The sequence below is a fragment of the Lithobates pipiens genome, unplaced genomic scaffold (genome assembly GCF_037356315.1).
Source record: "Lithobates pipiens isolate NorthernLeopardFrog02 unplaced genomic scaffold, aLitPip1_a1.2 Scaffold_22, whole genome shotgun sequence".
NCBI classification, from domain to species: domain Eukaryota; kingdom Metazoa; phylum Chordata; class Amphibia; order Anura; family Ranidae; genus Lithobates; species Lithobates pipiens.
In genome coordinates this window covers 28,486,439-28,512,835 of record NW_027507784.1, presented here as the reverse complement: position 1 = coordinate 28,512,835, position 26,397 = coordinate 28,486,439, and the positions used below count along the sequence as shown (strand labels likewise).

The following is a 26,397-nucleotide window of genomic DNA, read 5'->3' as shown; positions in this document are numbered from 1 at the left end:
CCGGTACCTCTGATATGGGCAGGCAGTTTCTTCGGTCCAAGAAGAATCAATGAACCGTGAGGATGCTCATCAGCATCCTCATAGTTCATTGAGAAATACAAGCCATTAGCTGTAAAAGGCTGTTGGTACTTCTAGTCTATTCATTCACAGATTTCTGAATGAATGATAACGGTGTGGGCGGAGACCCACAGGGCCACACACTTTAAAAATTGCGAAACCGGGATCCCTGGCCCGCTGTCACAGGGAGGGGGGTGAGTAATCAGCAGGAGCGGGAACATGCAACATTAACCACACGTGTTTAGGTTCCCGATGGTGAACTTATTTAAGGTTTATTATCAGCTCACAGTATAAAACTGTAAATGCAGCAAGGAATTCATACTAATGTAGTAGTGCTCCATACTAATACATAAACCATACACAGAAATCACACACAAAACTGGAGGCGTTCAAAGGAAATAGATTTTATTATTACAACAGAAAGATGCAAAAACAAGGAAATCATGAGCTACATTGAGTCCCTTAATACAATACACGCTACTCAACCTGTAACTCTATACACTATATGGAAACTAAAATATTTGAAAATGCACTCTTCCCCCGCCCATTTTAAGAACATTCTATACAGTGACGTTAACAGCCTTAGAAGTGCCAGTACTGATGAATTTCAGAAGTCTGAACTTATGAATTAAAACTGCCTTTTTGATTTCAAGTCTCCCCCCCCCCCCCGTCCGTCCGTCTTTGAGGGGCATAAAGACGTTACAAATATCATCCAAAGAGTATTTACTTTGTTTTTATAAACTTATTTTAAGATCTCCAACTTCACTGAGCCGAGAGCCACTTGGAAGCCACACTCTTCGACAAAAATTTAACTTTTCTGCCGTCCTCCATGAGCGTCTTCATTGCTTTGTTGACTAGCTAGGAGCTTTGTTTGGGTGATACAGGGAAGCGAGATAAACCTCCGACAAAATCAGAAACTCCAAATATACATTTTCCAAGTCACTGCTCCCTAGATGAATACAATACTTGGTTTTTGCAGTGCTCCAGGAACTCAGTTTAGATTTGAGAACAAATCACACCACAGACAACATGGGCATCCTACAAACTGTAGTGTCTACCTTTAAGTCCTACGTTTCAACCATATAGACCTTTGACTTACCACTCGAGCAGCCTTGTTAAAAAATAAAAAAAATGTATCAGTCTAAAATTTCCTTAGGTGCTGCAAGGAATGATTTATTGCCGCCATATGCAACCATGGGTGGTAGAGATTTGTCCCAAAAACGTGCTGAAGGTGCAGCAACTGAGCTGTCAGACAAGACCACTCAGAATCTAGTAGGACCGATTTCCCAAGCATTTGACCACTGTTATAGCCAATCACAGTGGTCTTATGATCAGTCAATCCTTTTAAACCACCCTGTTAAAAAAAAAAAAAAAAAAAAAAAAAAAAAAAACACACAACAGGTACACCAGGGCTGGGCACTAATGAATTTAAAAAGTTTAAGGTGTGCTTTACAAAACTGGTTGGGTCATTTTTAAAGCTGACCTCCATCTTTTGATATACTATATAGTTGGTTTGGGCCAACTTAGTAAAAACTATATGCAACTGCGGCCACCATACAGCATACCGCATTGTGTTCCGGGTCCAAACCAAGACAGTCTACCACATGGGCGCTCAGCTATTAAGATGTATTGCATCAATGAATACAAAGCTTCCTCTGGTTGGCTGAGTCAGAGGTTGTGACAGACTACATCTCTCAATGAGCTAATCATTGACAGAATAAATCGCTGTCTCTGGGTGCCGCTGTGACACTGTGTTCCGGGTATAAGCCAGGAAGTCTTGGCTCAAACCTGGAACAGAACATGGTATAATGCACGTAGCTACAGTTTATACCGCACATCCAGAAGCCTCACATAATAGCGAGGGACATAGTTCGCAAGGGGCCAAGCTGGCCCAACCGAACTACGTAAAGTATATCAAAAGATAGTTCAGCTTTAATATTTGAAGATCTCCATTGTTGATGTGGTAGAGCTTCTTGCAGGGTGACCGTGCACATTTGCAGGTAATATGCAATTGTTTGGGTGATGTTCCTACATAGCTTCATGTATTCTAGCAGGGAGTAAATGGTCTATTCCAGCCTCTCAACCTGGGTTCCTCCAGATGTTGCTAGGGTTTCCTCAAGCAATTTCAGTCTCAGATAAGTAACCTATGAATTACATCTTTTTAGCCATGTAGGTAGCATTTTTCTCATTGGTCATCACACCAATGTACCAAGAATTGTAGATAAATTATAAGCAGGTATTCCCTGAGACAAAAACACACTAAGGCTTCCTTCAGGTTTAAAAAAAAAAAAAAAAAAAAAAAAAAAAAAGTGGTTGAGAATGGCTGGTCTATTCACTGCCATAACAGCCTTTTCTAGACCACATTGGCAAGCAAAATTTGTCAACCTGGCAGTAAGCCCTGGCAAACTGGTAAAAAAGCAGGATCACACCCCGTTCTGTTGATAGCCCCGTTTTTTTTTTTTTTTAAGGAAGGCTTCATAACACTAAGCTTTTTGCTTTACCAACAGGGTTGCTTTATAAGAAAAGTCATAACTTTTAAGTTTCAAAGAATATGACAACGAATAATAAACAAGGCTACAACAATCTTGGTGGAGCCTCTGAACAAGGGGCAGGAAACACCCCCATTATCACAAAACTTCAGCTCAAAAAGTAACCTAACATTAAAATAAAAATGTACAAAATGAACTACTGCTACCCAGAAATCAACTGAACCTTAAAATGAACCAGAACTAATGAATGCTAGCTGATATGGAAAGAATTAGGGGAGTTCTTTCATTTTGTTGATTGCCGTTTCTAAGGAGTCTTTGAGGTTCCTAACAAAGGCATCGCAAATTTTAACCAGAGCAGAACTTAACTGTTTTTGCTGGAAATTGACTTGACACAACTCAGCGACTTCACTGAGCTCGGCCACCTGGAATCCACAACTTGCTGCATGACTAGAAACTTTCTCGTTAAAAATATTTCTCTGGTCTTCTATGTATTGATTTTGCCACTCCTTTCTGGGCAGCACCTTTGACCAGATAAAATGCGTGTTTGGGTACAACTTGGTTAGTCGATTTAAATCTTTTTTAACAGTATATATAAGCTTATAAAGGTGACCTTGTCCCAGATCACTGCTCCCTAGATGGATAAAAACCATGCTTGGGTTTCCATGGACAGTTGTAGCCCGCTTCAGATCCAAAAACAAGTGACTCCACATCAGATGGCACTTATCCATCCAACGAATGGAAAACTGTTGCTCATCGAGTCCCAGGTTCTTGCCATATGTACTTTTCTTTGCCAATTGATAAGCCCGGGTCAACCAATAGTTCCCGATGATCCAAATCTCCTTAGGCTCTGTAATGAATAATTAACAAGTTTTAGGTGCATGTCCTAAAATGGGTCGAAATATTCTTGTTTTTAGCGTTGGTTTGAAGGAGTCCCATTGGCTGCAGTCCCTTGTAGGGTGGGGCATAAAAAATACTTTGAATTTGCCAAGGAGATATTCCTGCAATGTTCCGGGTACCATACAACAGGGGCTGAATAGCTTATTTACAGCCATACTGTAGCTTTCTCTAGCCACATGCTGAAAGCCCACAGTAAATTTAAGTCATTATCTTGACATTAAATACCGGTGTTATGGCAGCAAAACCCCTGTATCTTTTTTTACTGCAGGCGATTCAGTGTCTGATAAAAGTGGTCCCATGGTTAATTTGTTGCGGGCTCACTTTAAGAAGTGGCAGGAGAGGTGGCGGTGGGGAAGGCGGCCCCTCCCCCCGCTTGCTGTTTCCGGGCTTAGCCAAAAATCAAATCAGCAGGAGGTCCAGGTACATTTGTTACCAGTTTGTAGTGGGATCAACCTGGTAACATGGCCTTCAAGGGGAACATGGCAATGGGCTTAAGAGCTAATTTGCATCAATGTAGTCTGAAGCTTTGTGTTAAGGCAACCCGTTTAATCAAGCTGGTAAAACGACTGAACGCACAATCACCTACACTCTATGGTCCTTTCACTACTCCAAGATTCTGTCTGACAGTGTGGTTTATACGCTTTGGCTTCCTGGTTCACCACACCAGTTGTCTGTTGCTGGGGTATGGTTCATGAATGGCCACTGTCAACTTAATAGTACATCTAAAAGCACTAAAATGTTATGATCATTAACATGTATTATGTAATGTCAAGTATCGTTTAATATCTTAGGCACACGGGAGCCTAAGCCCATGCAACAAATTCAGGCCTATTTACCCTTCCCAGGTGTGCAAAGCCACCTATGGACACAAATGGCTGTACACCGATGCACACATAATTACAAGTATGGCGTACATAGGTACACAGAAAAAAAAACTGCCATATCCTGAAAAAACAGGTGTATACGTTCTACAACCTTCCCACATAACAGCTATACCCGGTGCTCAGAACCCAAGGCCATCGACACCGCCAACATACCAGAATAAGGAAAGGCATGATTGGCACTCAGGATGACATCCAAAAAGTATTCCTTTATTGAAAAGACATGTACAATGCAGTAAGAAAGAAAAAAAAATCTACGCGTTTCAAACATTAGTCCTTAGTCAAGACCAATTCATTTTTTTTTCAATGTCCAAATTGCGTAGGTTTTTTTTTACAGCATTCTACGTGTCTTTTCAATAAAGGAATACTTTTGGGATGTCATTTTGAGTGCCGACCATCCCCTATTCTGTATGTCCAAGTTAAAACAAAAAGGCGAGTGCATTAAAGGATAAGTTCACCTTTAGGAGCATATTGCACACATATTTAGGGTTTAACATGCGCCTATGTTCCAACCTCTTACCTGTATTGGAGGTACAGGCAGACAGCCATCATGAGTCTGCAGGAGCCTTTCATTGCACCCATGATCTTCTGAATGTGGGTGCAATGCTCTGCAGGCTCCTTTTTTAAAAACGCAAATAGTTACATGCAAAAAATTTGCAAGTAATAAGTTGAACTTGGCCTTTAATGTGTAGAGTTTACAGTTTTTAGATGTGTTGGCTGCATTGGTCATCACGTTACGTCTCCATTCTTACTTGGTGATCCTGCCAGTAACATTTCTCAGCCCGTGGGGACAACACACTCACTGTCCTGTACCTCCATTTGCCCAGGCAAATGTTCACTGGTGGCTAAGAATCAGAAAAATTGCTAACACGGCAGTAAGCTAAATCATGCCAACGAGGTTTTAGGCATTTTAACAGGACTTTTTTTATCCAAAGTTGTGCTGCACCCGCTTAGTCACCAAACTTTTCTATGTACTGGTTTCTGGGGTAAACCATCCAAGCTGGTACTGAAAAAGTACAGGCTTCCTAGGGGGAACTCGGCACACAATCACATCAAGCCCCAACATTTCCACCACTGGCAAAGTGTTTAAGTCTATAGAATAGTAGTAGTCAACTTTGTCTGTACTGTTTAGTCAATGTGAATTTGTCTTGCTAAAGGTAGAGTAGGGCAAGGTAAAGACCAATTTGACTTTCCCGATAGAAAAAAAAGAAAAAAAAAAAGAAAAGATAAGCATGCTGTCAGACATTTTCCTCCAGCTTCCATCTCAGAATATTACGAAGTGGAGCCCGCCCCCCCCCCCCAAGCCACCTAATGCGGTTTGTCCTCTGGGTCAGTGTCCTGAATAACCGCCCAGGAGATCCCCGGAATGAAGAACAGTTGAGGATCATAAGCACAATGAGAATATCAGATGAACGATGGTCCTTTTGCATGCTAGTCTCCATATCGAAAATTAATAGGTTACTCAATTTACATAAACTCACGACAGAATACAACCCCAGTGATGCATGGTCTTGGAAGAGCCTTCCAATTAAAGGGCTTGGGTCGATGCAGATTGCTTTCAGGCACATTCAGCTTTCACTTGAGATCAGTCAGTTAATTTACAGGAGCAGTTGATCTCCTGAAGCTGCTTTTGCATACCCATTCAACTTTTTTGGGGAGTGAAGCAGTTTCAGCGCACGGAAAAAAAAAAAAGCCGACAGAGGCTAAATAAGCAGACATTCCTATCTATGCTAGGAGACCGGCAGACGCAAAGCATAGTCTGATCTCCCTGCTATTCAGATCGATTTTGCCACAGGATTGCTACCTGCATATATAAAATACAACATTTTTCAAGTGCTGCCTTCAATTTTTTAGCCTCTTGCCAAAAACCAACCATATGTTGAGGCGCTGGCTACATAGTGAAGTTAAAAAAATAAAAAAAATCAATGTGAGACACAATCAACTGATAAATCAATATCCAGTCACCCAACACAATATGGTATTTGAATATTGATTTGTTATCAGTTGATCACTGGAATGTGTTTCACATAAATGTTTTTCTTTTCACTTATTTAATCCACGTGTCCGTGCTATACCTGAAAGACTGTTGCAGCACGGATCTAATTTCTAAATTCTAACGCAGGGGGGTTAGGGAGCGGATCATGGGCTGTGAGGGGGGACATCAAGGAGAGCCTCTGCAGAGACTTCTGTGCCCACCAGTGATTACCAATGGAGAAAAATTACCCGTTTAAAAAAAAACATGTTTCATAGTTATAACATTTTGCAAATTGTCTTGTTTAGCAAAAGAAAAGCTCTTTGTGTGAAAAAATAAATTTAATTTACGTACAGTGTAGCATGACCGCGCAATGGTCAAATTATGACAACGATGAAAACTAAAAATTGGTCTGAGCAGGAGGGGGGGTTTAAGCACCAAATAAGCTAGTTAATATGTAGCCAGTGACTCAACATGTGTTTATGAAATAAAAAATATTTATATGCACTGCTCATCCAATTACTTTTTTTATTATACCAAAGTCGTGGTAAAATGGACAACACATTCTCCAGCTTCTCCAGGAAAACCAGCTCCTTATGCAGAATATAAAGCTTTATTTTCACACAATTGTGTTAATAAAAATAAATTACTTGGCTTATAGGAATAGCATACACAGAATTTAAGCAAATCCATTAAAATTAACATTCACCCATAATGAAAACTATTAATCTAAATTTTCAGAAATGTTGGCATAATGGATCAGTAATTTATACTATAGCCAGCGCCCAATGAGCATTTGTTTATGAAGTCCAGCTACTAACAGTCCCACGCAAAATGGTTTAACACAAAAAAAAAAGTTTTAAATACACAATCTTTCCCCTACCTCCAGGTTTTATTGACCTTCAAATAATTTGCTGGGAACAAACTGGTTCAAATGAACTACTTCCTTCACTAATGCATGGGTCATTGGTCGGCAGTGTATAAAAACTATAGCACAGATAATCAGGGCAGATTCCCAAGACAAGATCCGGTGCTGATGCACTCCTACCTTAAAGCCTCATACACACGATCGGATAGTTGGCCAACAGAGCACCAGACTTTTGTCCGAAGGGCATGTGCCTGGATTTTGTCTTGCATACCAACAGCACACAATTGTTGGCCAACAAACACAAACGTAGTGACGTGCTACATGGAATATCAGCTCTTGCGCGCCATCCTTTGGGCACCTTCAAATGTTGCGTTTGGTGAGCACCGATTCTGAGCATGCGTGTTTGTACATTGGACCTGTGTGACGGACTTTTGTACACACGATACAAAAAACAGACCATTGTGTGCCAAAAATTTACTAGCCTGCCATCCAACATTTGTTGGCAGGAAGTTGGACAGCAATTGTCTGATGGAGCGTACCAACGGTTGGATTTTAGGCAAATAGTCTGTCAGCACATAATTCCCTGCCAAAAATCTGATTGTGTGTACGAGACTCGAGACCAAATGTTATAAAACCAAGAAGGGGCTTCATCAAGGTATTAGATCAAAAGGTGTGCATATTTAAGCAACCAAATTGTAAGTCCCCCATTCCCACACTTAGAGGTTTAGTTGAAATGCAGATTTTGCAGGTCACATTGAAGGTGGAGAGGTGAATCATCCTAGTCTGATTTTACATCTTAAAAATCTGGTATTTTTACAGGGGTGGGGTTTTTGTACCTAAAGTACATGACATGTCATTCTGTATATCTAATCTGAGAGCACGCCAAAATAAACAGAACGGCTTACTCATCATTCTCGAGTCTGTCTGGTCTCCATGTAGCTATAATATATCTCGACTTGGGTATCACTGACGTCAGGTGTCTGTACCCGAAATGAAAAACCCCACAACACAATTGGTATAAAATGCATCTGAATATGCCTGCTGTTCCATCAAAATCCAGAGAGCCTTGGATGCTTGGAAGTGCCTTCCATATTAAAGTACTTGGGTCAATGGAAAAATGCAGATGGCCTTCAGGCCCATTCAGCTTTCACCTGAGATCAGTCACCAATGCTGTTGAGATCAGTCAGTTTACTGACAGGAGCAGCAGATATTCTAAAGCGGCTTTTTGCATACCCCTTTACCTTCATGGCGAGGGGAATCTGTTCTGGCGCAAACAGACCTCACTGACCCACAGCCTAAATGAATAAGCAGACATTCCCCCTCTGCTGGAAGACCAGAGGCAACACACTCCTAGCTGACTAAATACGTATATGTAGTCCAATTTTCCTGCTAGTCAGATCTGTTTTGCCACAAAATTGCTGCCTGCTTACAAGAAATACAAAATATTTATATGTACTGCTCATTTTTTTTTTTTTTTTTTTTTAGTTACCCCCTTCTCCAGGAAAAACAAGCTCATTATGCATTAAAAAAAAAAAAGCTTTATTTTATCACAATTGTGTAAATAAAAACAAAAAACTAAAATTTTCTAAGCATTTCTCATTTTTTTCTATTCAAGAATATAAAGAACAGCACATTAACATACACAGAAAAAACTACTTTAAGCAAATCCATTAAAATGAACATATTCATCCAGAATGAAAACAGTTAATCTACATTTTTAGAAATGTTGGCATAACTGAACACCTGTTTTTACCATAGCCAATGAGCATTTTTTTTAACTATCTATTGGACTTCTGTATAAACAGTTTTGCTTGCCACTATTATCAACCCCCCACCCCCACAAACATAGGCCAGTCATTCTCAACCAGGGTTCCTCCAGAGATTGATAGGGCTTCCTTCCTTTTTTTGATGGTACCTACAGAGGTCAAAGTTTAGCATCACTTAGCAAAGCCAGCAGCAGGACAGCAAAAATATTTTTAGCTGTCTTTAAGGGTGGCATTCTGAGCACCATTTTAAGAGGAACATTCTTCCTATTGGCCACCAACATAAGTGGCATTGTTCTATTGACCACCTGATGAATTGGTTTTAATAAGGGTTCCTCAAGACTTGAAAATGTTTGGGGTTCCTCTGGGGTTAAAAGGATGAGAAAGCCCAATAGGCTTTAAATACACAATCTTTCCCCCCATCTCAAGGTTTCATTTACCTTGAAATGGGTCGCCTGAAACAAGCTGGTCCAAATTAAAACAATTTCCTTCACTGATGCATGTGTCACCAGTGTATAAACTGTATTTAACAGCAGCTACATACAGTATACAACTGGCAGTGATGGGGACTTCCAGTCTCATTCCCATACCTAACCCAAATTGTGGAACTTAGCATTTTTAATGAATGCTTCCTATGAACAAGTTGGAGATGTGGGTGTTTGACATCACGCGACCTTGGCCAACCTCCTGTCCCAAGAACAAAACAGATTACTGCTCAGCTATTCACAGGAAGCTTTGTATTTTATCGATACAAGGCAATTAATACAAGGCTTCCCCTGAATAGGCAAGTTGGAGATGTGGGCGTTTGAGGTCACAACCTCTACCTCCTAGACCAAAATTAAGTTGGGCTGAATGCTGCTCAGCCATTCACAGGAAGCATTGTATTTTATCAATGAATACAAGGCTTCCTGTGACTGGCTGATGTAGAGGTCACGAACCTCATCTGCCACATCTCTTAATTAGCCACTGTATTCATTGATGAAAATAAAAAGTACTCTATGAATGGCTGAGCAGCACTATTTTGTTTCAGAAACTGGGATGGGAAGAACAATCAGAACAGTTCCGTATACTTTACGTAGCCAATGCTACATAGTTGATATAACGCTGTATGACGGGTGCAGCTTGGTACAAACCATTTATAAAAAAAAAAAAAAAAAAATAAAAAGGTAAATGAAGCCTAGAGTTGGGCTTAAAGAAATACTCAGGCAAATGAAGGCTTCACACAATCACAGATAGAGGTTCCAAAAAAAAAAGCCTTCAACACAAAATAACAACAGACTTTAATTGGGGGGGGGGGGGGGATGGGAGGTTGCATTTAGATTCTTCCCAGCTGATGATTCGGCATATTTTGTTGCCAGTTGAATGAAAGTGCTGGCATTAGAACAGGAATAAAATGGTGAAATCTTCCAATTAGGACACCTGTTTTGATAACTGCTGTGGGGTTTTCAGGTCCCTTTCGAGAGATTGCCCCTTGCTTACTTAGAACAGAAAAGTGTCCAAAAAAACAACAAAAAAAAAAAAACAACGATAAAACCCTCAATAGAGTACACACGACTATCACCATAATAAAATTCTTCAAATAAAAAAAATAAAAGGGGGTGGGACATTCCCTAAGGAAACAAACATTTTACAAGACAAATTTAACTGAAATAAAATTTCAGTTTAGCTGCATTTAGAAGCCTTTTCAAAAAGCAGCTGGAATCACAATGCAAAGAAATCATGTTATTCATACAAAATGATTAGCAATGTTTAGTTGCAGACAGTTTAACCGCGTTTAGGAAAAAAGAGCTGCGTCCAAAATAAACTATTTGCAACGAAACTCACTGCGTTTAGTTTGATAGCTGCAGCATGTTTTAATGTGTTAATTGGCTTCTTTAATTTTTTTGATTTCCTTTTCCACGGCTTCTTTGACATAAGTATTGAAGAGACCGTAAATATAATCCCAACTGTATGAACCGCTGTTTTCTTTTTTTTTATGGTAATTTTCTACAGTCAATTCCTCGACTAAACGGAGAGAAGACACCCGGAAGCCAAACTCTTTTGCATGACTGGAAACTTCAGCGTTAAAATCTTTCCTGAGGTCTTCCAGGATGGAATTAATCCATTGTTTTCTGGGCAGTATGCCAGACCAGATAAAGGCTGTATTCGGATAAGTCTTCGCGATGTGAGATAAATCGCTTTTCACATGCTTTTTAAAGATTTCGTGATTGCTTTTTCCCAGATCACTGCTCCCTATATGGATGAATACAACGCTTGGGGTTCCCAGTTCAGAGACAGACTCCTTTAGTTTTGGAACAAAGTCTTGCCAAAGCAGATTGGATCTGCCCATCCAACGGACGGTAAATTGCTTCTTGTCGAGTCCTAGGTTTTGGCTTGATTTGCGAGCAGCTTGGTTTACCCAAAAGTTCCCGAGAATCCAAATCTCCTTAGGTTCTGCAATGAACAATGAAACAAGTTTAATGCGTACTTCCTGAAATGTGTTGGGTCATTTTAGTTTTGGAAGTGGATTTGAAGCAGAGGTCCACAGTTGGATGTGGTTACTTGTTAGGCACTTGTTACACAGTGCACATTTACTAGTAAAATGCATTTGATAAGGTGATGTTCCTGCACTGGAGGTGCTGTATAGCGGGGATGAAGGGCTTATCAAACGCAGCCTCATTCAACCAGCAGGATTAAGCACAATTCGCCAAATCAGCTTGTGACATTAAAGTTTGATGGGACCAAACAAGTAAAATAGCAGTATTAAACTGTCCTGTTGATAGCTCCCAACTTAAAGCACATGATTTCCCAGTAAGCGTTTAACCCTTTCATGATTAAGCCTATTTCAGACATGTGTTGCTTGCAAGTTAAAATCAATTTTTTTTGCTAGAAAAGTACTTCGTCCAACTAAACACCTATATATATATATATATATATATATATATATATATATATATATATATATATATATATATATATATATATATATATATATATATATATATATATATATATACACACACACACACACACACACACACACACACACACACAGAGAAACCCTAGAAAAAGATAAAAAATAGCGACCGTTGCAATATTTTAGGTCACACGGTATTTACGAAGGGGTCTTTCAAACGCAATTTTTTGGGGGGGAAAAAATACTTTCATGAATTAAGAAACAAACCATAAAGTTAGCCTATTTAGTGTAATGTGAAAGATGTTACACTAATAGATACCTGTGATTTGAAATTGCGCACTCGTGGAATGGTGACAAACTATGGCACCTAAAAAATCTCCATAGGTGACACATTAAAAAAATTTTTTAACGGTTACCAGGTTAGAGTTAGAGGAGGTCTGGCACTAAAATGATTGCTCTGACAATGGCAGCAATGCCTCACATGTTTGATTTGAACACTGTTCACATATGCGGGAGCGACTTGTGTATGCATTTATTTGCTGCACGAGCGCACGGGGACATTTAAAAAAAAAAGAATGGTTTCTTTTTTTACAGAAACAAATGTTTTTCACTTTTATTGCTTTCACAAGGAATGTAAACATGCCTTGTAACAGTAATACGTGGTGACAGGTACTCTTTAGAGTCCATTCACACAGGGGCAACATGACTTGCAGCGAGACTTCGGGAGGCAACTTGGACACGACTTGCTTAGGAATCACAGCACGACTTGAGGCAACTTACAAGGCAACTTGAAGTTGCCTCAAGGACAGGGGACTTTTGCCAGTGGCCAATGACATCAGATCTGTAGGAGGGGTTTGCCTAGAAAACTATTTTTTACTTCCTGGAAAGTTGCTTCAGTTAAGACAGGGGATCAGACTTGGAGGCATCTTCCATTGAAATCAATGGGTACAAGTTGCCTAGAAGTCAGATTGAAGTAGTACAGGAACCTTTTCTGAATTCGGAGTGACTTCAGTAGTGTACATTAAGACAGCTCTCATTCACTTACATTGATTTTATCATGTTGCACGACTTGAGGCAACTTGAGACGACTTCAAGTAGAATCCAAAGTTGCCCCTATGTGAATGGACTCTTATGGAAGGATCAGGGATTTAAAAGACCCCAAATCCCTCCCCTATACAGTTCAAAGTATTCAGATGGGCAAAAATGGCAATACTGAACACTGTCGCTGTTTAAAAAAGCCAAGCCATAGGCAGCCAAGTAGAGTAGGACGGGAGGCCCAGGAAGAGTGGCGGAAGGGGGGGGAGCGACGTCCCCTCCCGCTGCTGTGGGATAACCAATCAGCTGTTAGCCGAAACGGTTGTTATCCCTAAAGAGCCAAACGCTCTAAAAAACTGGTACCAGGGTGACGCATGCTACTGCATGCATCACCTCCGGTATAACGCTTGAAAGCTGTCAACGCAAATGTGCATGTGCTCGGCGCTAAGGCGTTAAAAATCAGCTCTGCGTGCAATACTCTTACTCCCCAGTGTTGCTCCACCACAATATTTCTTTACATTACTAGATATACTCAGTGTTCTGGGTAAACCCAGAATATGGAGGAAATCTCACGATACCGCAGCATAAAACCAGGATGTATTACACACACACTGTATGTACATACTCTGTATGCACAGAACTACAGTACACTTTAAAATTGTAAGTTATTAAATTTAATAGCAAAATAAGTTGCCTTGAATGTATTCATACCCCTTGACATTATCCCACATTTTGTCACGTTACAATTAAAAACTTAAATATTTGGATTTTATGTGATAGACCAATACAAAAGTGGCACAAAATTGTGACATGGAAGGAAAAGGATTTAAAACATTTTTTACAAAATATTTGTAAAGTGTGGTGTGCATTTGTATTCAGCCCCCTTTACTCTGACACCCGTAACTAAAATCTAGCGGAACCAATTTTAGTCAGGTGTCACCTAATTAGTAAATTTATTCCACCAGTGTGTAATTTAATCTTCGTACACAGCTGTTCTGTGAAGCCCTCATAGGTATGTTAGAGAACTTTATTTAACAGCATCATGAAGGCCAAGGAACACACCAGACTAGTCAGGGATAAAGTTGGAGAAGTTTGAAGCAGTGTTAGGTAATGATAAAAAATTCCAAGCTTTGAACATCTCACGGAGCACTGTTCACGCCAACATCTGAAAATGCGAGTATGGCACATAGGGCAAACCTACCAAGACATGGACGTCCACCTAAACTGACAGGCCAGGCAAGGAGAGCATTCATCAGAGAAGCAGCCAAGAGGCCCATGGTAACTGGAGGAGCTGCAGTGATCCACAGCTCAGGTGGGAGAATCTGTCCAAAGGACATTAGTCCTGCACTCAATTAATATGGCCTTTATTGGAAGAGTGGCAAGAAGAAAGTCATTGTTGAAAGTCATAAGTCGTCCCGTTTGCGAGAAACCATGGGGGGGGTTGGGACACACAAAAAAAAAAAAAAGTGCTCTGGTCAGATGAGGAAAAAATTAAACTTTTTGGCCTAAATGCAAAGATCCCTGTGTGGCAAAAAACACTGCACATCACCCTGAACCCACCATCCCGACCATGAAACATGGTGGCATCATATTGGGATGCTTTTCTTCAACAGGGAAGCTGGTCAAAGTTGACAGGTGGGGGCCAAATACAAGGCAATTTGAGAGAGAAAAAAAAAACTTGTTAGGAGTCTGTAAAAGACCTGAGACGGGGGCGGAGGTTCACCTTCCAGTAGGACAACAACCCTAAACATACAGCCAGAGATACAAAGGAATGGTTTAGATCAAAGCATATTCATGTGTTAGAATGGCTTAAAGTCCACATCTAAATCAAATTGCGAATCTGTGGCAAGACTTGAAAATTGACGAATGAATGAAATACTTGTATAGCGCACAATGCGAACTGAATCGCCTCTAGGCATTCAGACGCTCTCCATCCAATCTGACAGAGCTTGAGCTATTTTGCAAAGAATGGGCAAAAGTTTCACTCTAGATGTGCAACGGTGGTAGAGACATCCCCAAAAAAAAAGACTTGTAGATGTAATTGCACTGAAAGGAGGTTCTACAAAATTAATGACTCACGGGGATGAATATGAATGCATGCCACACTATTCACATTTAAAAAAACAAAAATAAAATAATTTTTCTTCCACTACACAATTATGTGCTACTTTGTGTTGGTCTATCACATAAAAACCCAGTAAATTACATTTATGTTTTTAGTTACATGACAAAAAGTTCAAAATTTCAAGGGATATGAACACTATTACAAAGTACTACACAGTGCCATGTCCCAATCTTTACTTCGCCATGTCTTGTAGTTACATATATGAATTTATTGTTCATTACACCTACATTTGTTTCTGCATTGGCTTTTACTAGTCCACTCTTTGAGGAACCATGGTCTGTATGCTTCCCTGCTTGGACTACCAATTGCTGTGCAGTAGCAAGAGAAATACAGGGCGGTTGAGATATGCTCAACTTGTCGCCTAGATTTCTGGCGTTAGCTCACAATATTTGCCGTATGTGGCTTGATTTATGAATTTCTTTTACACTTTTATTAAGGTCTGATTGTGTTTCCTGTCCAATCAAATTTATTCACTAATTGATTTAGTTTACACTATTTGATATTTGTCATCGATTTATATATTTATTTATCGCAACACACGTGGGTAGTAGTACACAACATTGAGTTTATTTGTCATGTTCTTTAAACTTGTTTGCTATGGAAATAGCTTTTTTCATTGTATTCAGCCCAGCTCCCCATTGTATACAGTTTAGAGTCGTAATGGAACGATTTGAGCAGCTGCTCATAGGGCGGTCTATTTGAATAGCGCAGTTTTATTTTTTCTTATTTGTAAATCATTGCTGCAGTAGTATAAAAATTTATAAAAGTAAAAAAAAATAGAAAAAAATAAAATAAAAACCATACTGTTGGTTCTCTGACATTAGGAAAGGAGGAACTAGCAATTCGCTAAAGTTAAAAGTCTCAGGCAATGCATCATGGTAGTCCTGGCTTCAGACCAATGCTGTGTGAGCACAGCTCCAACCAGAAGGATAAAGTGCAAGTCCTGAGGACATGCCTATGCTTGTTGCAGATCAGTGGAATAACTGTTAGGGCTGAGGGGGAAAAAAAATGATTTAAATCTTGAATCGAGTTAGGAGGTCAAAACGGATTCAAATTTTCAGCAAATCAATTTTTTTTCCCCCACCAGGACCGGCACCAACAACGAAACGGTCCTGAGGTGCTGCAGGCAGGAGTTATTAGGAGGCGCCATGGCTTTGGCCTAGTCCATGAGGCTAGGCCAAAGCCTCGCCTAAAAACTCAAGACCAGCGTGGTGTCCATAAAAAAATGAAAAACCACCATTTGAATAGTGAGGGCAGCACAGTGGTGTAGTGGTTAGCACTCTCGCCTAGCAGTAAGAAGGGTCGCTGGTTCAAATCCCAACCACGACACTACCTGCCTGGAGTTTGCATGTTCCCCCTGTGCCTGCGTAGGTATCCTCCCACACTCCAAAGACATGGAGGTAGGTTAATTGGCTTCTGTCCAAAATTGGCCCTGGTATATTAATGGGGACCTTGGATTGTGGGCTCCTTGAGGGAAGGGACCGATGTGTGCAATGTACAGGGATAGGGACAATTGTAGACACTCGGGTTGAACTGGATGGACGGTGTCTTTATTCAACCTAACTATGCAACTATGGGAATCGAGTTAAAAAAAAAAAAAAAAAAAAACTGGTCAAGTTAAATACAGTAAGCACAGGCATATTTGAGTAAACATTCAAGGTTTAAAAGCCTCCAGGCTCCCACACAAACTAATAAAATAAAGGATTGGTAGGAGGCGGGAACATTTAATGATAGTGCCGGAGACCCCAGATTACACCATACACACATTCATACCTACACAACCTACATACCCCTAACATCTGCACCACGTTCCCCAAAATAAACTTTGTAACAGTCCGAACAGAATGACACTAAACAGCCCACCAATCGTTCAGTACCATGTACTGTTGAAGAAAACTAAATTAAGTTGCGATAACAGGACATCACCCCAAAATGCTTCAGAGATATCCAACCAGTGTTGCCATATATTTAACATTCTTAGAGCATATCCAACTTTTAAAAAATCATTTAAATTTGGGTAGATCTCCATGACAATACAGTAGAGTTTTTGAATCGTGAGAGGAACAGCGTCCTTCCAGTGTAACAAGATTACTTTACGAGCATAAAATATAAATAACACTCCTCCTTGCATGAGTCCCAGGGATGAAATAATTTAGTACACCTAGAAGTCCAGCTTCCCGGGTCTAGGGTATTGGAAGATTAAACTTGTGTTTAAAATAAAATAGATAGACCCTTCCAAAACGACACCAGTCCTGGACAGTTCTAAAATATGTGAAAAGATCTGCAGCAGAAAATCAGCATCTTGAACAAAGCAATATCCAATTCTAATCCCATAGGAACCAGTTTAGCTGGAGTATAATGCAAATGGTGAATGAATTTAAATTGGATTAACTGATATGCAGTGCCAATTACATCCTGAAAGCAAACAGTAGCTTCTTTCCAGCCCTCAGATAGCCACAGCCATTTTCAATGAGAATTCTGAAAGGGGTCGGCCCCCCACCAACTGCAGTAGACCATAGAAAAGTTGTAACCAATTTGGAGATTGAGATGAGATAATAAAAGTCTTATTCCCTGAGCTTGGACCAAGCCGGTCCAAATTAACCATTTCCTTTACTGATGCAGGTGCCAATGGTCAGCAGTATATAAAAACAATCAAATACATACAAGTAAACAGCGGGATAGGGGCTTCATGTCTCCCCTAACTAAAGCAAATCAGGAAGCCTTGCATTTTTAAAACAAGGCATCTTGAATGGCCAAGATGAAGACATGGGTAGAGGTCAAACTTCTCCAAGCTTTGTATTTTTATCAATGACTACAAGGCTTCCTGTGATTGAAGGTGGTGATCGCAACATCTGCTACATCTCCATTTTAGCAATCTGGAAACTGATTAACTGGCCATCATTGCAATTTTGTCTGGCTCGTGACAAATCTCTACAGCATCTTTTGGATTAAAGCGTGCAATCTCTTTTCTTCTTGATCTCCATCTTAACCACAGTAAGTCTCGTATTCAATGATTAAAATCAAAAGTACTCTATGAACGGCTGAGCACTAATCGGCCAGACTCTTGTTCTGGAAACTGGATAGGAAGCACCATCAGAACACAGTGCTGTATACTTAATGTAGCCGATACTACATACAGTTCAAAAAGCAATGATAAGGGGTGCATGCATTAGTGAGGTTAATAGTTTGGACCAGCTGGATACAAACTATTTAAAAAATGTAACGAAACCTGGAGCTAAGCTTTAAGCAGCAAAGGCTTCACAAAAAAATAAAATAAAATTGAATTGTCCCCCAAAATAAACGAGGGCAAAAGGCTTAGGAGTCAGAGTTCAAAGTACAAAACAGACCCTTGTGGGGGGAGGGGGGTTCCATTTAGATTCTTCCAAGCTGGTGAAATTCACCTTATTTTGTCACCAGAGTTGATAGGAAGTCCAACATTTTTAGCATTGGCATTAGAAAAGTAACGGTGAAATCTTCCAATGAGTACATTGGTTTGGGGATTTCGCTCCCTCTGGAGTTCTCCTCTTGCTTACTTGTTAGAACAGAAAAGGAACTACAAAACACATCAAAACCCCTAAACGGAGTACACATGACTATCAACAGTAAAACTTTGCACCATGGGAACATTGAAAAAAAATATTCACCCAGGAAACATGTCCCGAGGCAAATTCCGCTGTACTGAATTACAGATTTTAGCTGCGTTTAGAAGACCTTTCTAAAAGCAGCTGGACTTAAATAATGCAAAGTATTCAGGTAATTAATACACAATGATTAGCAACATGTAATTGCAGACAGTTTAGCTGCATTTAGGAAAAGGAAGGCGCTGCATCCAAAAAATGGACTATCTGCAACTGAACACTCCCTTTATTTAGTTGCAGATAGCTTGTGTGTTTTTAGTCGTTAATTGGCTCTTTTTTGATTTCCACTGCCAAGGCTTCTTTGATGTACATATACAAGACACCGTAAATATAATCCCAGGTGGGTGAGGTCAAAAGAACACAAATCCAACCTATGTGTGAGATTATAGGTCAGTATATTGTATACCCCTGTATGTTGTGGTCGTTCAGCTGTTTATCCAATAGTTTCTAGAAGCCACCGATGCCTTGCCCCCGCTGAGACCACCGCCTTGCTGCTCTTACAGTAAAGAACACACTACGTAGTTTAAGGTTAAACCTCTTCTAATTTTAATGAGAGGCAATGAGGAGTTAAACTCCCTTCGGGGAAAGTTTAATCCCTATTGTGGGGTCACCAGTATATTTGTATATTGAAATCATATCCCTTCAAGCGTCTCTTCTCCAGAGAGAATAAGTTCAGTGCTCGCAACTTTTCCTCAAATATGCTCCAGACCCTTTATTAGCTTTGTACTCGCTCCATTTCCAGTACATCCTTAGGACTGGTGCCCAGAACCAGACAGTACACTCTAGGGCAGTGAAGGCAAACCTTGGCACCCCAGATGTTTTGGAACTACATTTCCCATGATGCTCATGCACTCTGCAGTGTAGATGAGCATCATGGGAAATGTAGTTCTAAAACATCTGGGGTGCCAAGGTTCGCCATCACTGCTCTAGGGGCAGCCGGACCAGAGTCTTGTAGAGCAGGAGAATTATAGTTTTATCTCTGGAGTTGATCCCCTTTTTAATGCATGCCAATATTCTGTTTGCTTTGTTAGCAGCAGCTTGGTATTGCTGAGCCTATCTACTAGGACCCCCAGGTCAATTTCCATCCTAGATTCCCCCAGGAGGTTCATATTTTTGCCACCCAAACGCATTTTACAATTTTCTACATTGAGCCATTTAGTTGCCTACCTCAATTTGTTTGGCAAGAAAGATTCTTCATGAATCCATGCCGATTACTGCTAATGATACTGTTCATTACTAAAATCTTGCATATAGTCCCTTATCCCCTCCAAGAGTTTACATACTATTGATGTTAGGCTAACTGGTCCAATTCCCAGGGATGTATTTTAGGCCCTTTTTAAATATTGGTGCTACATTGGCTTTTCTCCAATCAGCTGGTATCATTCCAAACAGTAGACTGTCAGTAAAAATTAGGAACAATGGTCTGGCAATTACTTGACTGAGTTCCCCAAGTACCCTTGGGTGCAAGGCATCCGGTCCCTGTGATTAATGTTAAGTAGCCAAATCGTATCTCCACATCGATGATCAGGTTTGTATTGTTGGTAATCAGTAGATCCAGTAACGCTTTATTTCTAGTTGCTACATCTACCATCTGAACCATAAAATTGTCCTGCAAGACATTTAAGAACTGGCGCACCTTAGATAAATGCGTACCTTCCCTCTGCCCAGTCTATGTCTGGATAATTAAAATCCACCATTATGATAACACTTCCTATCCTTACTGCTAATCCAAAATTGTGATAGATCTGTCTCCCCTTCCTCCTCAGGTTAGGGGGGCCTATAGCATACCCCCAGAATTGTTTTCCCCTTAGCTTCATCCCTTTGGAGCTGTATCCATAAGGATTCCATCTCCTCCCTAGCTCCCTTAGTGATGTAATCTCACATTCACTTGTACATTCTTGATATAGACATACTCCTCCCCCTTTACCCTTGCGATAAAGAGTATACCCTTGAATGGTTGCCAGCCAATCACGAGAGCTGTTGAACCAGGTCTCTGAAATTTCCGATAAATCCAAATCCTCCTTGAACAGTATCTCTAGTTCACCCATTTTGTCCGCCAGGCTCCTGGCATTGGTGAACATGGCATTTAGTTTAGACCGGTCGCATATTATCCACTTATTAGGTGTTCCGAGATTGCAACTAGGACTTGCTATTACATACCTTGGGTTTATGCACTTTGGTCAACCTATCACTAATGCCCCAAAACTACCCATTGGAATATGTTCTGCGCTGACCTCTGGACCCCCCCCCCCCCCAGTTTAAAAGCGCCACGTTTTGCCCATCTTTATTTCCAGCTGATCTGCACCCACCTCATTTAGGTGCAGTCCATCCCTTCTATAATACTGGTAATCGACTGAAAAGTCAGACCAGTCCTTCAGGAACTCAAACTCCTCCTTACTACACCAGAACTTCAGACACCTTGTTTACTTCTTTAATGTCCCTCTGCCTTTCTGGTGTGGCTCAATGTACCGGTAGTATTCCTGAGAATACTACCTTGGAGGTCCTTTACCTCAATTTAGCTCCCAAGTCCCTAAAATCGTTCTTTAGGACACGCCATCTGCTTCTCTCATTGGTGCCCAAGTGCACCATGAAAGCTTTATATTAAAATTCTGTAGTCATTTCCTCGACTAAACAGAGAAACCACACTCTTACACAAATTGAAGTTTCAGAATTTAACACTTTTCTGCAGTTTCCAGGTAAAAAAATAAATTCTCTTTCTGGGCAGTATTGTGGAGAAGATAAAGGGTGCATTTGTGTAAGACTTGGAGAGGTCAGATAAATCGCTTTTCATATGAGATTTGAACTTTTGATACCGCTTGGTTGGCAGCCAACTTCTCCCTACATTGAAACTCACTAGGCTTGGTTTTCCCATTTTATAGACATCAGCCTTTAGTTTTTGACTTCAGTGTTTCCAAAGCAGAGTGAATTTGCCTGGTCGAGTCCTAGGTTCGGACCATATGGATGTTGGCACACTTTGATTTCAGGTAGGGTTACCCAAAAGTATGAATCTTTAGGTTTTGCAAGGAACAAGAAAACTAGTTTAATGTGCACTTCCTGGAATGGGTTGGTCATTTTAGAATGGAGGTTTTATAACAAGAGGTCTACGGTTGATGTGGTTGCTTTCAGCATGACACCATGAACATTTACTAGTAAAATGCATTTTGTTTAGGTGGTTGCTGCATTGCTCAAGGTGCTGCATAGCAAGGGGGGGGGGGGGGGGTGACACTTATTACCATATTGCAGCCTCGTCTCACAGCATTAAGCAAAGTTCATTAGATCGGCTATTGTGATCAAGACGAGACAAAACTGGAAAACACAGCAATATTTCCACTGTGCTTAGTGTTGGGCTTTAAATGGAGAACTACCAACAGAACAAAGTTAAAGTTTCCCCAGCAAGGGTTTATAATCAAAATGCCGCGCTGGAAGCAATATTCTCCTCCTCCCCAGTGTAGCCCCACCACAATAATTCTTTACACTACTACATCTACTCAAGAGTTCTTGTTTAACCCAAACGATGGAGGACACCTTGTAAAAGAGCAGCATAAACCATCATTAGAGATATTACATTCACACACTGTATATACACAGATATATGTGCAAAGGTGGAGCACACTTGGCTGACTGAATATGCACGTGTAGTCTCATCTCCGACATGCATACCTTTGCTACAAATTGCTGCATGTATATTAAAAAAAAAAAAAAAGTACTGGTTCATCCAATTTAAATAATTTTTTTATTGAAATGCACAAATGTCCTAGCAATGTGAACACCACAATTCTCCAGGAAAACGAGCAATAAAATGAAAGCTTTATTATACCATTTTGTGTTTACAATGAAAATTAAACTATTAAGCATTTTTTTTGTTCAAGTTTTTAAGACTAGCACACACACACACAGGGAAACCCCAGGAAGATATACAATTTTACGCAAAATACAGCACAATCATAAAAAGGAACATTAATCCAGAATGAAAAGTCCAAACAATACATACATATATAACAAACGCAATAACCTAACTACAGGTTTTAATTGCCTTCAAATAGTTTGTTCTGACCAAATCTGTCCAAATGAACCATTTCCATCACTGATGAAAGTGCCAATGGTAAGCAGTATATAAAAACCATTTTGAATATACAGTAGGCAGTTGGATAGGGACTTCCCATCTCCGGTAACTAAACCAAATCGGGAAGCCTTGCATTTTTAATCAATTAAAACAAGGTTTCCTGGAATGGGCAAGTTGAAGACGTGAGCATTTGAAGTCACAACCTCCTCCAACTTCTTGTCCTCAGAACAAAATAAAGTTAGGATCAGTGCTGCTCAGCCAGCCATTTATATAAAGATTTGGATTTCATCAATGATTACAAAAGCTTCCCGCGATTGACTTTGGTTTAAATCGTGACATCAGCTACATCTCTATCTTAGCCACTTTAGAGGAAAGCGTCTTCATTGATATAAATCAAAAGTACTCCATGAATGACTGAGCAGCACTCAGCCGGACTATTTTGTTCCGGGAACTGGATGGGAAGCACAATTAGAACACAGCGCTGTATACTTAATGTAGCCGATACTACATACAGTTCATATAGCACTGATAAAGGGTGCATGCATTAGTGAGGGAAATGGTTTGTATTGGGGTGGTTCAAACTTTTTAAAAGTTAAATGAAACCTGGAGTTTGGCAGCAAAGGAAAAAAAAAAAAAAGTATGTCAGGCAAACAGGCTTCACACAAAATCAAAGATAAGAGTATTGTAAAAAAAACAGGGCAAAGGCCTTGCGAGTCTGCGAGATCAAGGCAAAAGCATACAACAGACTTTTACATTTAGAGCCTTCCCAGCCGATTAGATTCACTCTATTTTGTCAGCAGTAATGATAGAAAGTCCAACATTTTCATAGCGTTAGCATCAGAACAAGAATAACAGTGAAATCTTCCAATGAGGACACCTGTTTTAGTGACTTAGTAGGGATCTCCCTCCCTTTGGAGAGATTTCCTCACACTTACATATTAGAACAGAAAAGTATCAGCAAAATTACACATTAAAACTCCTGAAAAGAGTAACTAATCACCACAGTAATAATCGGCACGCTGGGAAAATGATTTAAAATATATACATTTCACAAGCCAAATTCAGCTGATCTAAATTTCAGATTTTAGCTGCAGAGAGAAGACTTTTCTAAAAGAAGCTGGACTCTCAATGCAAAGTATTCAGGTTCTTCATACATATACGATTAGAATTGTTTAGTTGCAGTTTAGCTGCGTTTGGTGAAAAGAAAAATGCGGCGTCCAAGGTAGACTCTGCAAGTAAACGTTCACTGTTGAGTTTCAGAGAGCTGCAGTGTGTTTAGTCATTAACTGTCTCTTTAAATTTTTTTTTATTTCCTTTTCCACGGAATCTTTGATGTACGCATGCAAGACACCATAAGAATAATGCGCACTGTATGAACCAATTTTTTTACATTTTTCTGCACACATTTTCTCAACTAAGGTGAGAGAAGCCACCTGGAAGCCGCACTCTTTTGCACAAACGGAAACTTCAGAGTTAAATTCTATTCTGCGGGACTCCAGGCCTGAGTCGAACCATTCCTTTTTGGGCAGTATAATGGCCCAGATAAAGGTTGTATAAGGATAAGTCTTCGAGAGGTCCGATAAATCTGTCTTCACATGAGATTTGAACTCTTCATAATTTAGTTCCAGATCACTGCTCCCTGCATGGATGAAGACAATGCTTGGTACTCCCAGTGTAGAGACAGACTCCTTTAGTTTTAGAATTGAGTCTTTCCAAAGCAGCGTGAATTTGCCCATCCAACGGACGGTAAATTGTTTCTGGTCAAGTCCTAGGTTTCCACGATCTGTGTGTTTGCGTGCCATGCAAGCAACTTGGTGTATCCAAAAGTCCCCGAGAATCCAAATCTCCTTAGGTTCTGCAATGAACAATAAAACAAGTTTAATGTGTACTTCCTATAATGTGTTGGGTCATTTTTGTTTTGATGTTGCTTTGACGTAGAGGTCCACAGTTGATGTGGTTACTTGCAGTGTTACTAGTAAAAATGCATTTGCTTAGGTGATGTTCCTGCACTGCTCAAGGTGCCGTATAGAAGGAATGAAGGGATTATAATGCAGCCTCGTCCCACAGCATTAAGAAAAATTCATATCAGTTTTTGTGATCAAGATTGAGACCAAGCTGGTAAAACAGCAATATTTCCACTCTGTCCAGAGATCTCTCCATTTAAAGCCCAACGCGGAGAAAAGTTAATGCCCCCCCCCCCCCCCCCCAGCAAGTGTTTAAACAAAAAGCAGCTCTGGAAGTTATATTGCCCTCCTCCCCAGTGTTGCCCCAACACAATAAATCCTTTGCATCACTAGATATACTCAAAAGTTCTGGTTTAAACCAAAAAAAATAAAAAATAAAAAAATAAATAAAAAAAAGGACACCTTGTATGTGAGCAGCATAAACCATTAGATATATTACATACACTCTGTATGCAGAAACACAGTACAGAGGAGGCGAGGCCCTCCTGGCTGTCATCTGATCTCCATTATTCAAATTGCTACAATTTGCTGCCTGCATACAAGAAATTATAAATATTTATATGTACTGTAAATGATGCTTTAAAACGCCCTACCTATGAAAGCACCGCTCGGCACCCTGGATCTAAGCAATTCAGGTCTACGTAATAAAAAGGGTCACCCATGAAAATACATTAATTGTAACTCAAATTCCAAAAAGCAGCAGTTAGAAAAGCAATACAGTGTAAAAACAATACTTTATTTTAATACCTTTATATTGACTGATATTTAATTACAAGCTTCCATATAATGTTCATATATGAGACAATGATGCAAAGGAGGTCAGTTGTGACTTGTGCTGTGATTATTCATGAACAAAACACCATCCACTTCACCACATGAGCGAATCTCCCCTTTGGGGGTACATTCGCCACATATATGGATGTAATGCGCCCTTAGTCACTTTCGGAAGTGACGCGTGCATGTCACAGGCTGCCGAGTATCCAGGAAGAAGATCGAACAGCTAACGTACACAGAATTCTCTTCCCTACTACCGGTGACCAGGTGATTGTGCTTTAGTTTTTTGTTTGTTTTTTACATTTTGTGACAGAGCGAGGCTCTGTCCCTATGAAATTAGAGGTAAAGGAGACACAGAGTTTGCATATCTGCGGACTGCAGAGTGTAGAGTTTAAATGGAGAAAACTGCTCTGTCAGTTTTCTCCAGGTTTTGCTAGCTCCAGATGGGATTCTGTAGTTTGGAGATCCCTGAGAGTTATGGGTGGGACGGGATCTCCAACCCTGTGTCCGGGTCTTGAGGCTAGCGAGCAGGGTGTGTGCCCAGCTGCACACAGCCCATATAACGAGGGGATTTGTGTAGGATGGTGGTGTGTGAGCAGCTTGCTGCTTGAAGCTGTGCATGTCCAAAGCTGTGTGAAGGACTTGAAGCTATGTGCGTTCAAGGAGCCGTGTGCTGTGTGTCGAAGGGTTGGAAGCTGTGTGCGTCCAAGCAGTTTGTTGGACGGGGCAAGTACCTATAGCAGCAGTACTGCTGAAGAGTAGCCAGGTGGGCTAGCATTTTCGTTCTGATTTTGCTGTATTTAATTTAAGCTTGGACCCCTGCGTGGGATTACTGGATGGACAAATATTTTGTTTTCTTCTAATAAACGTGGGCTACCAGGCCCTTAACCATACACGCCTGACTGATGTGGACTAAAAAATGCATCTACCAATTGAGCTAATCACCCCAATGTCACAATTTATATGTACTGTTCA

General features: G+C 40.3%; 2 protein-coding genes across 10 annotated transcripts in view; both read right to left on the bottom strand.

The window, feature by feature from the left end:
* LOC143923499 (nuclear factor 7, brain-like) overlaps positions 1–26,397 on the bottom strand; it is a 744,238-nt gene that overhangs the window by 562,436 nt on the left and 155,405 nt on the right. The window lies entirely within an intron of this gene.
* LOC143923496 (nuclear factor 7, brain-like) overlaps positions 1–26,397 on the bottom strand; it is a 169,923-nt gene that overhangs the window by 53,969 nt on the left and 89,557 nt on the right. For 4 of the 9 annotated variants that reach the window (XM_077447190.1, XM_077447205.1, XM_077447206.1 and 1 more), the window contains exon 9: positions 22,336–24,539. The exons of 3 other annotated variants lie outside the window; for them this stretch is intronic. In XM_077447190.1, the coding sequence (XP_077303316.1) occupies positions 23,941–24,539 (599 nt within the window). In that variant the 3' untranslated portion in view covers positions 22,336–23,940. Of the gene's footprint in view, positions 1–441; positions 3,394–8,679; positions 11,361–22,335; positions 24,540–26,397 lie in introns of those variants that run through there. 2 more of the 9 variants (XM_077447197.1, XM_077447198.1) reach the window with 2 other exon arrangements.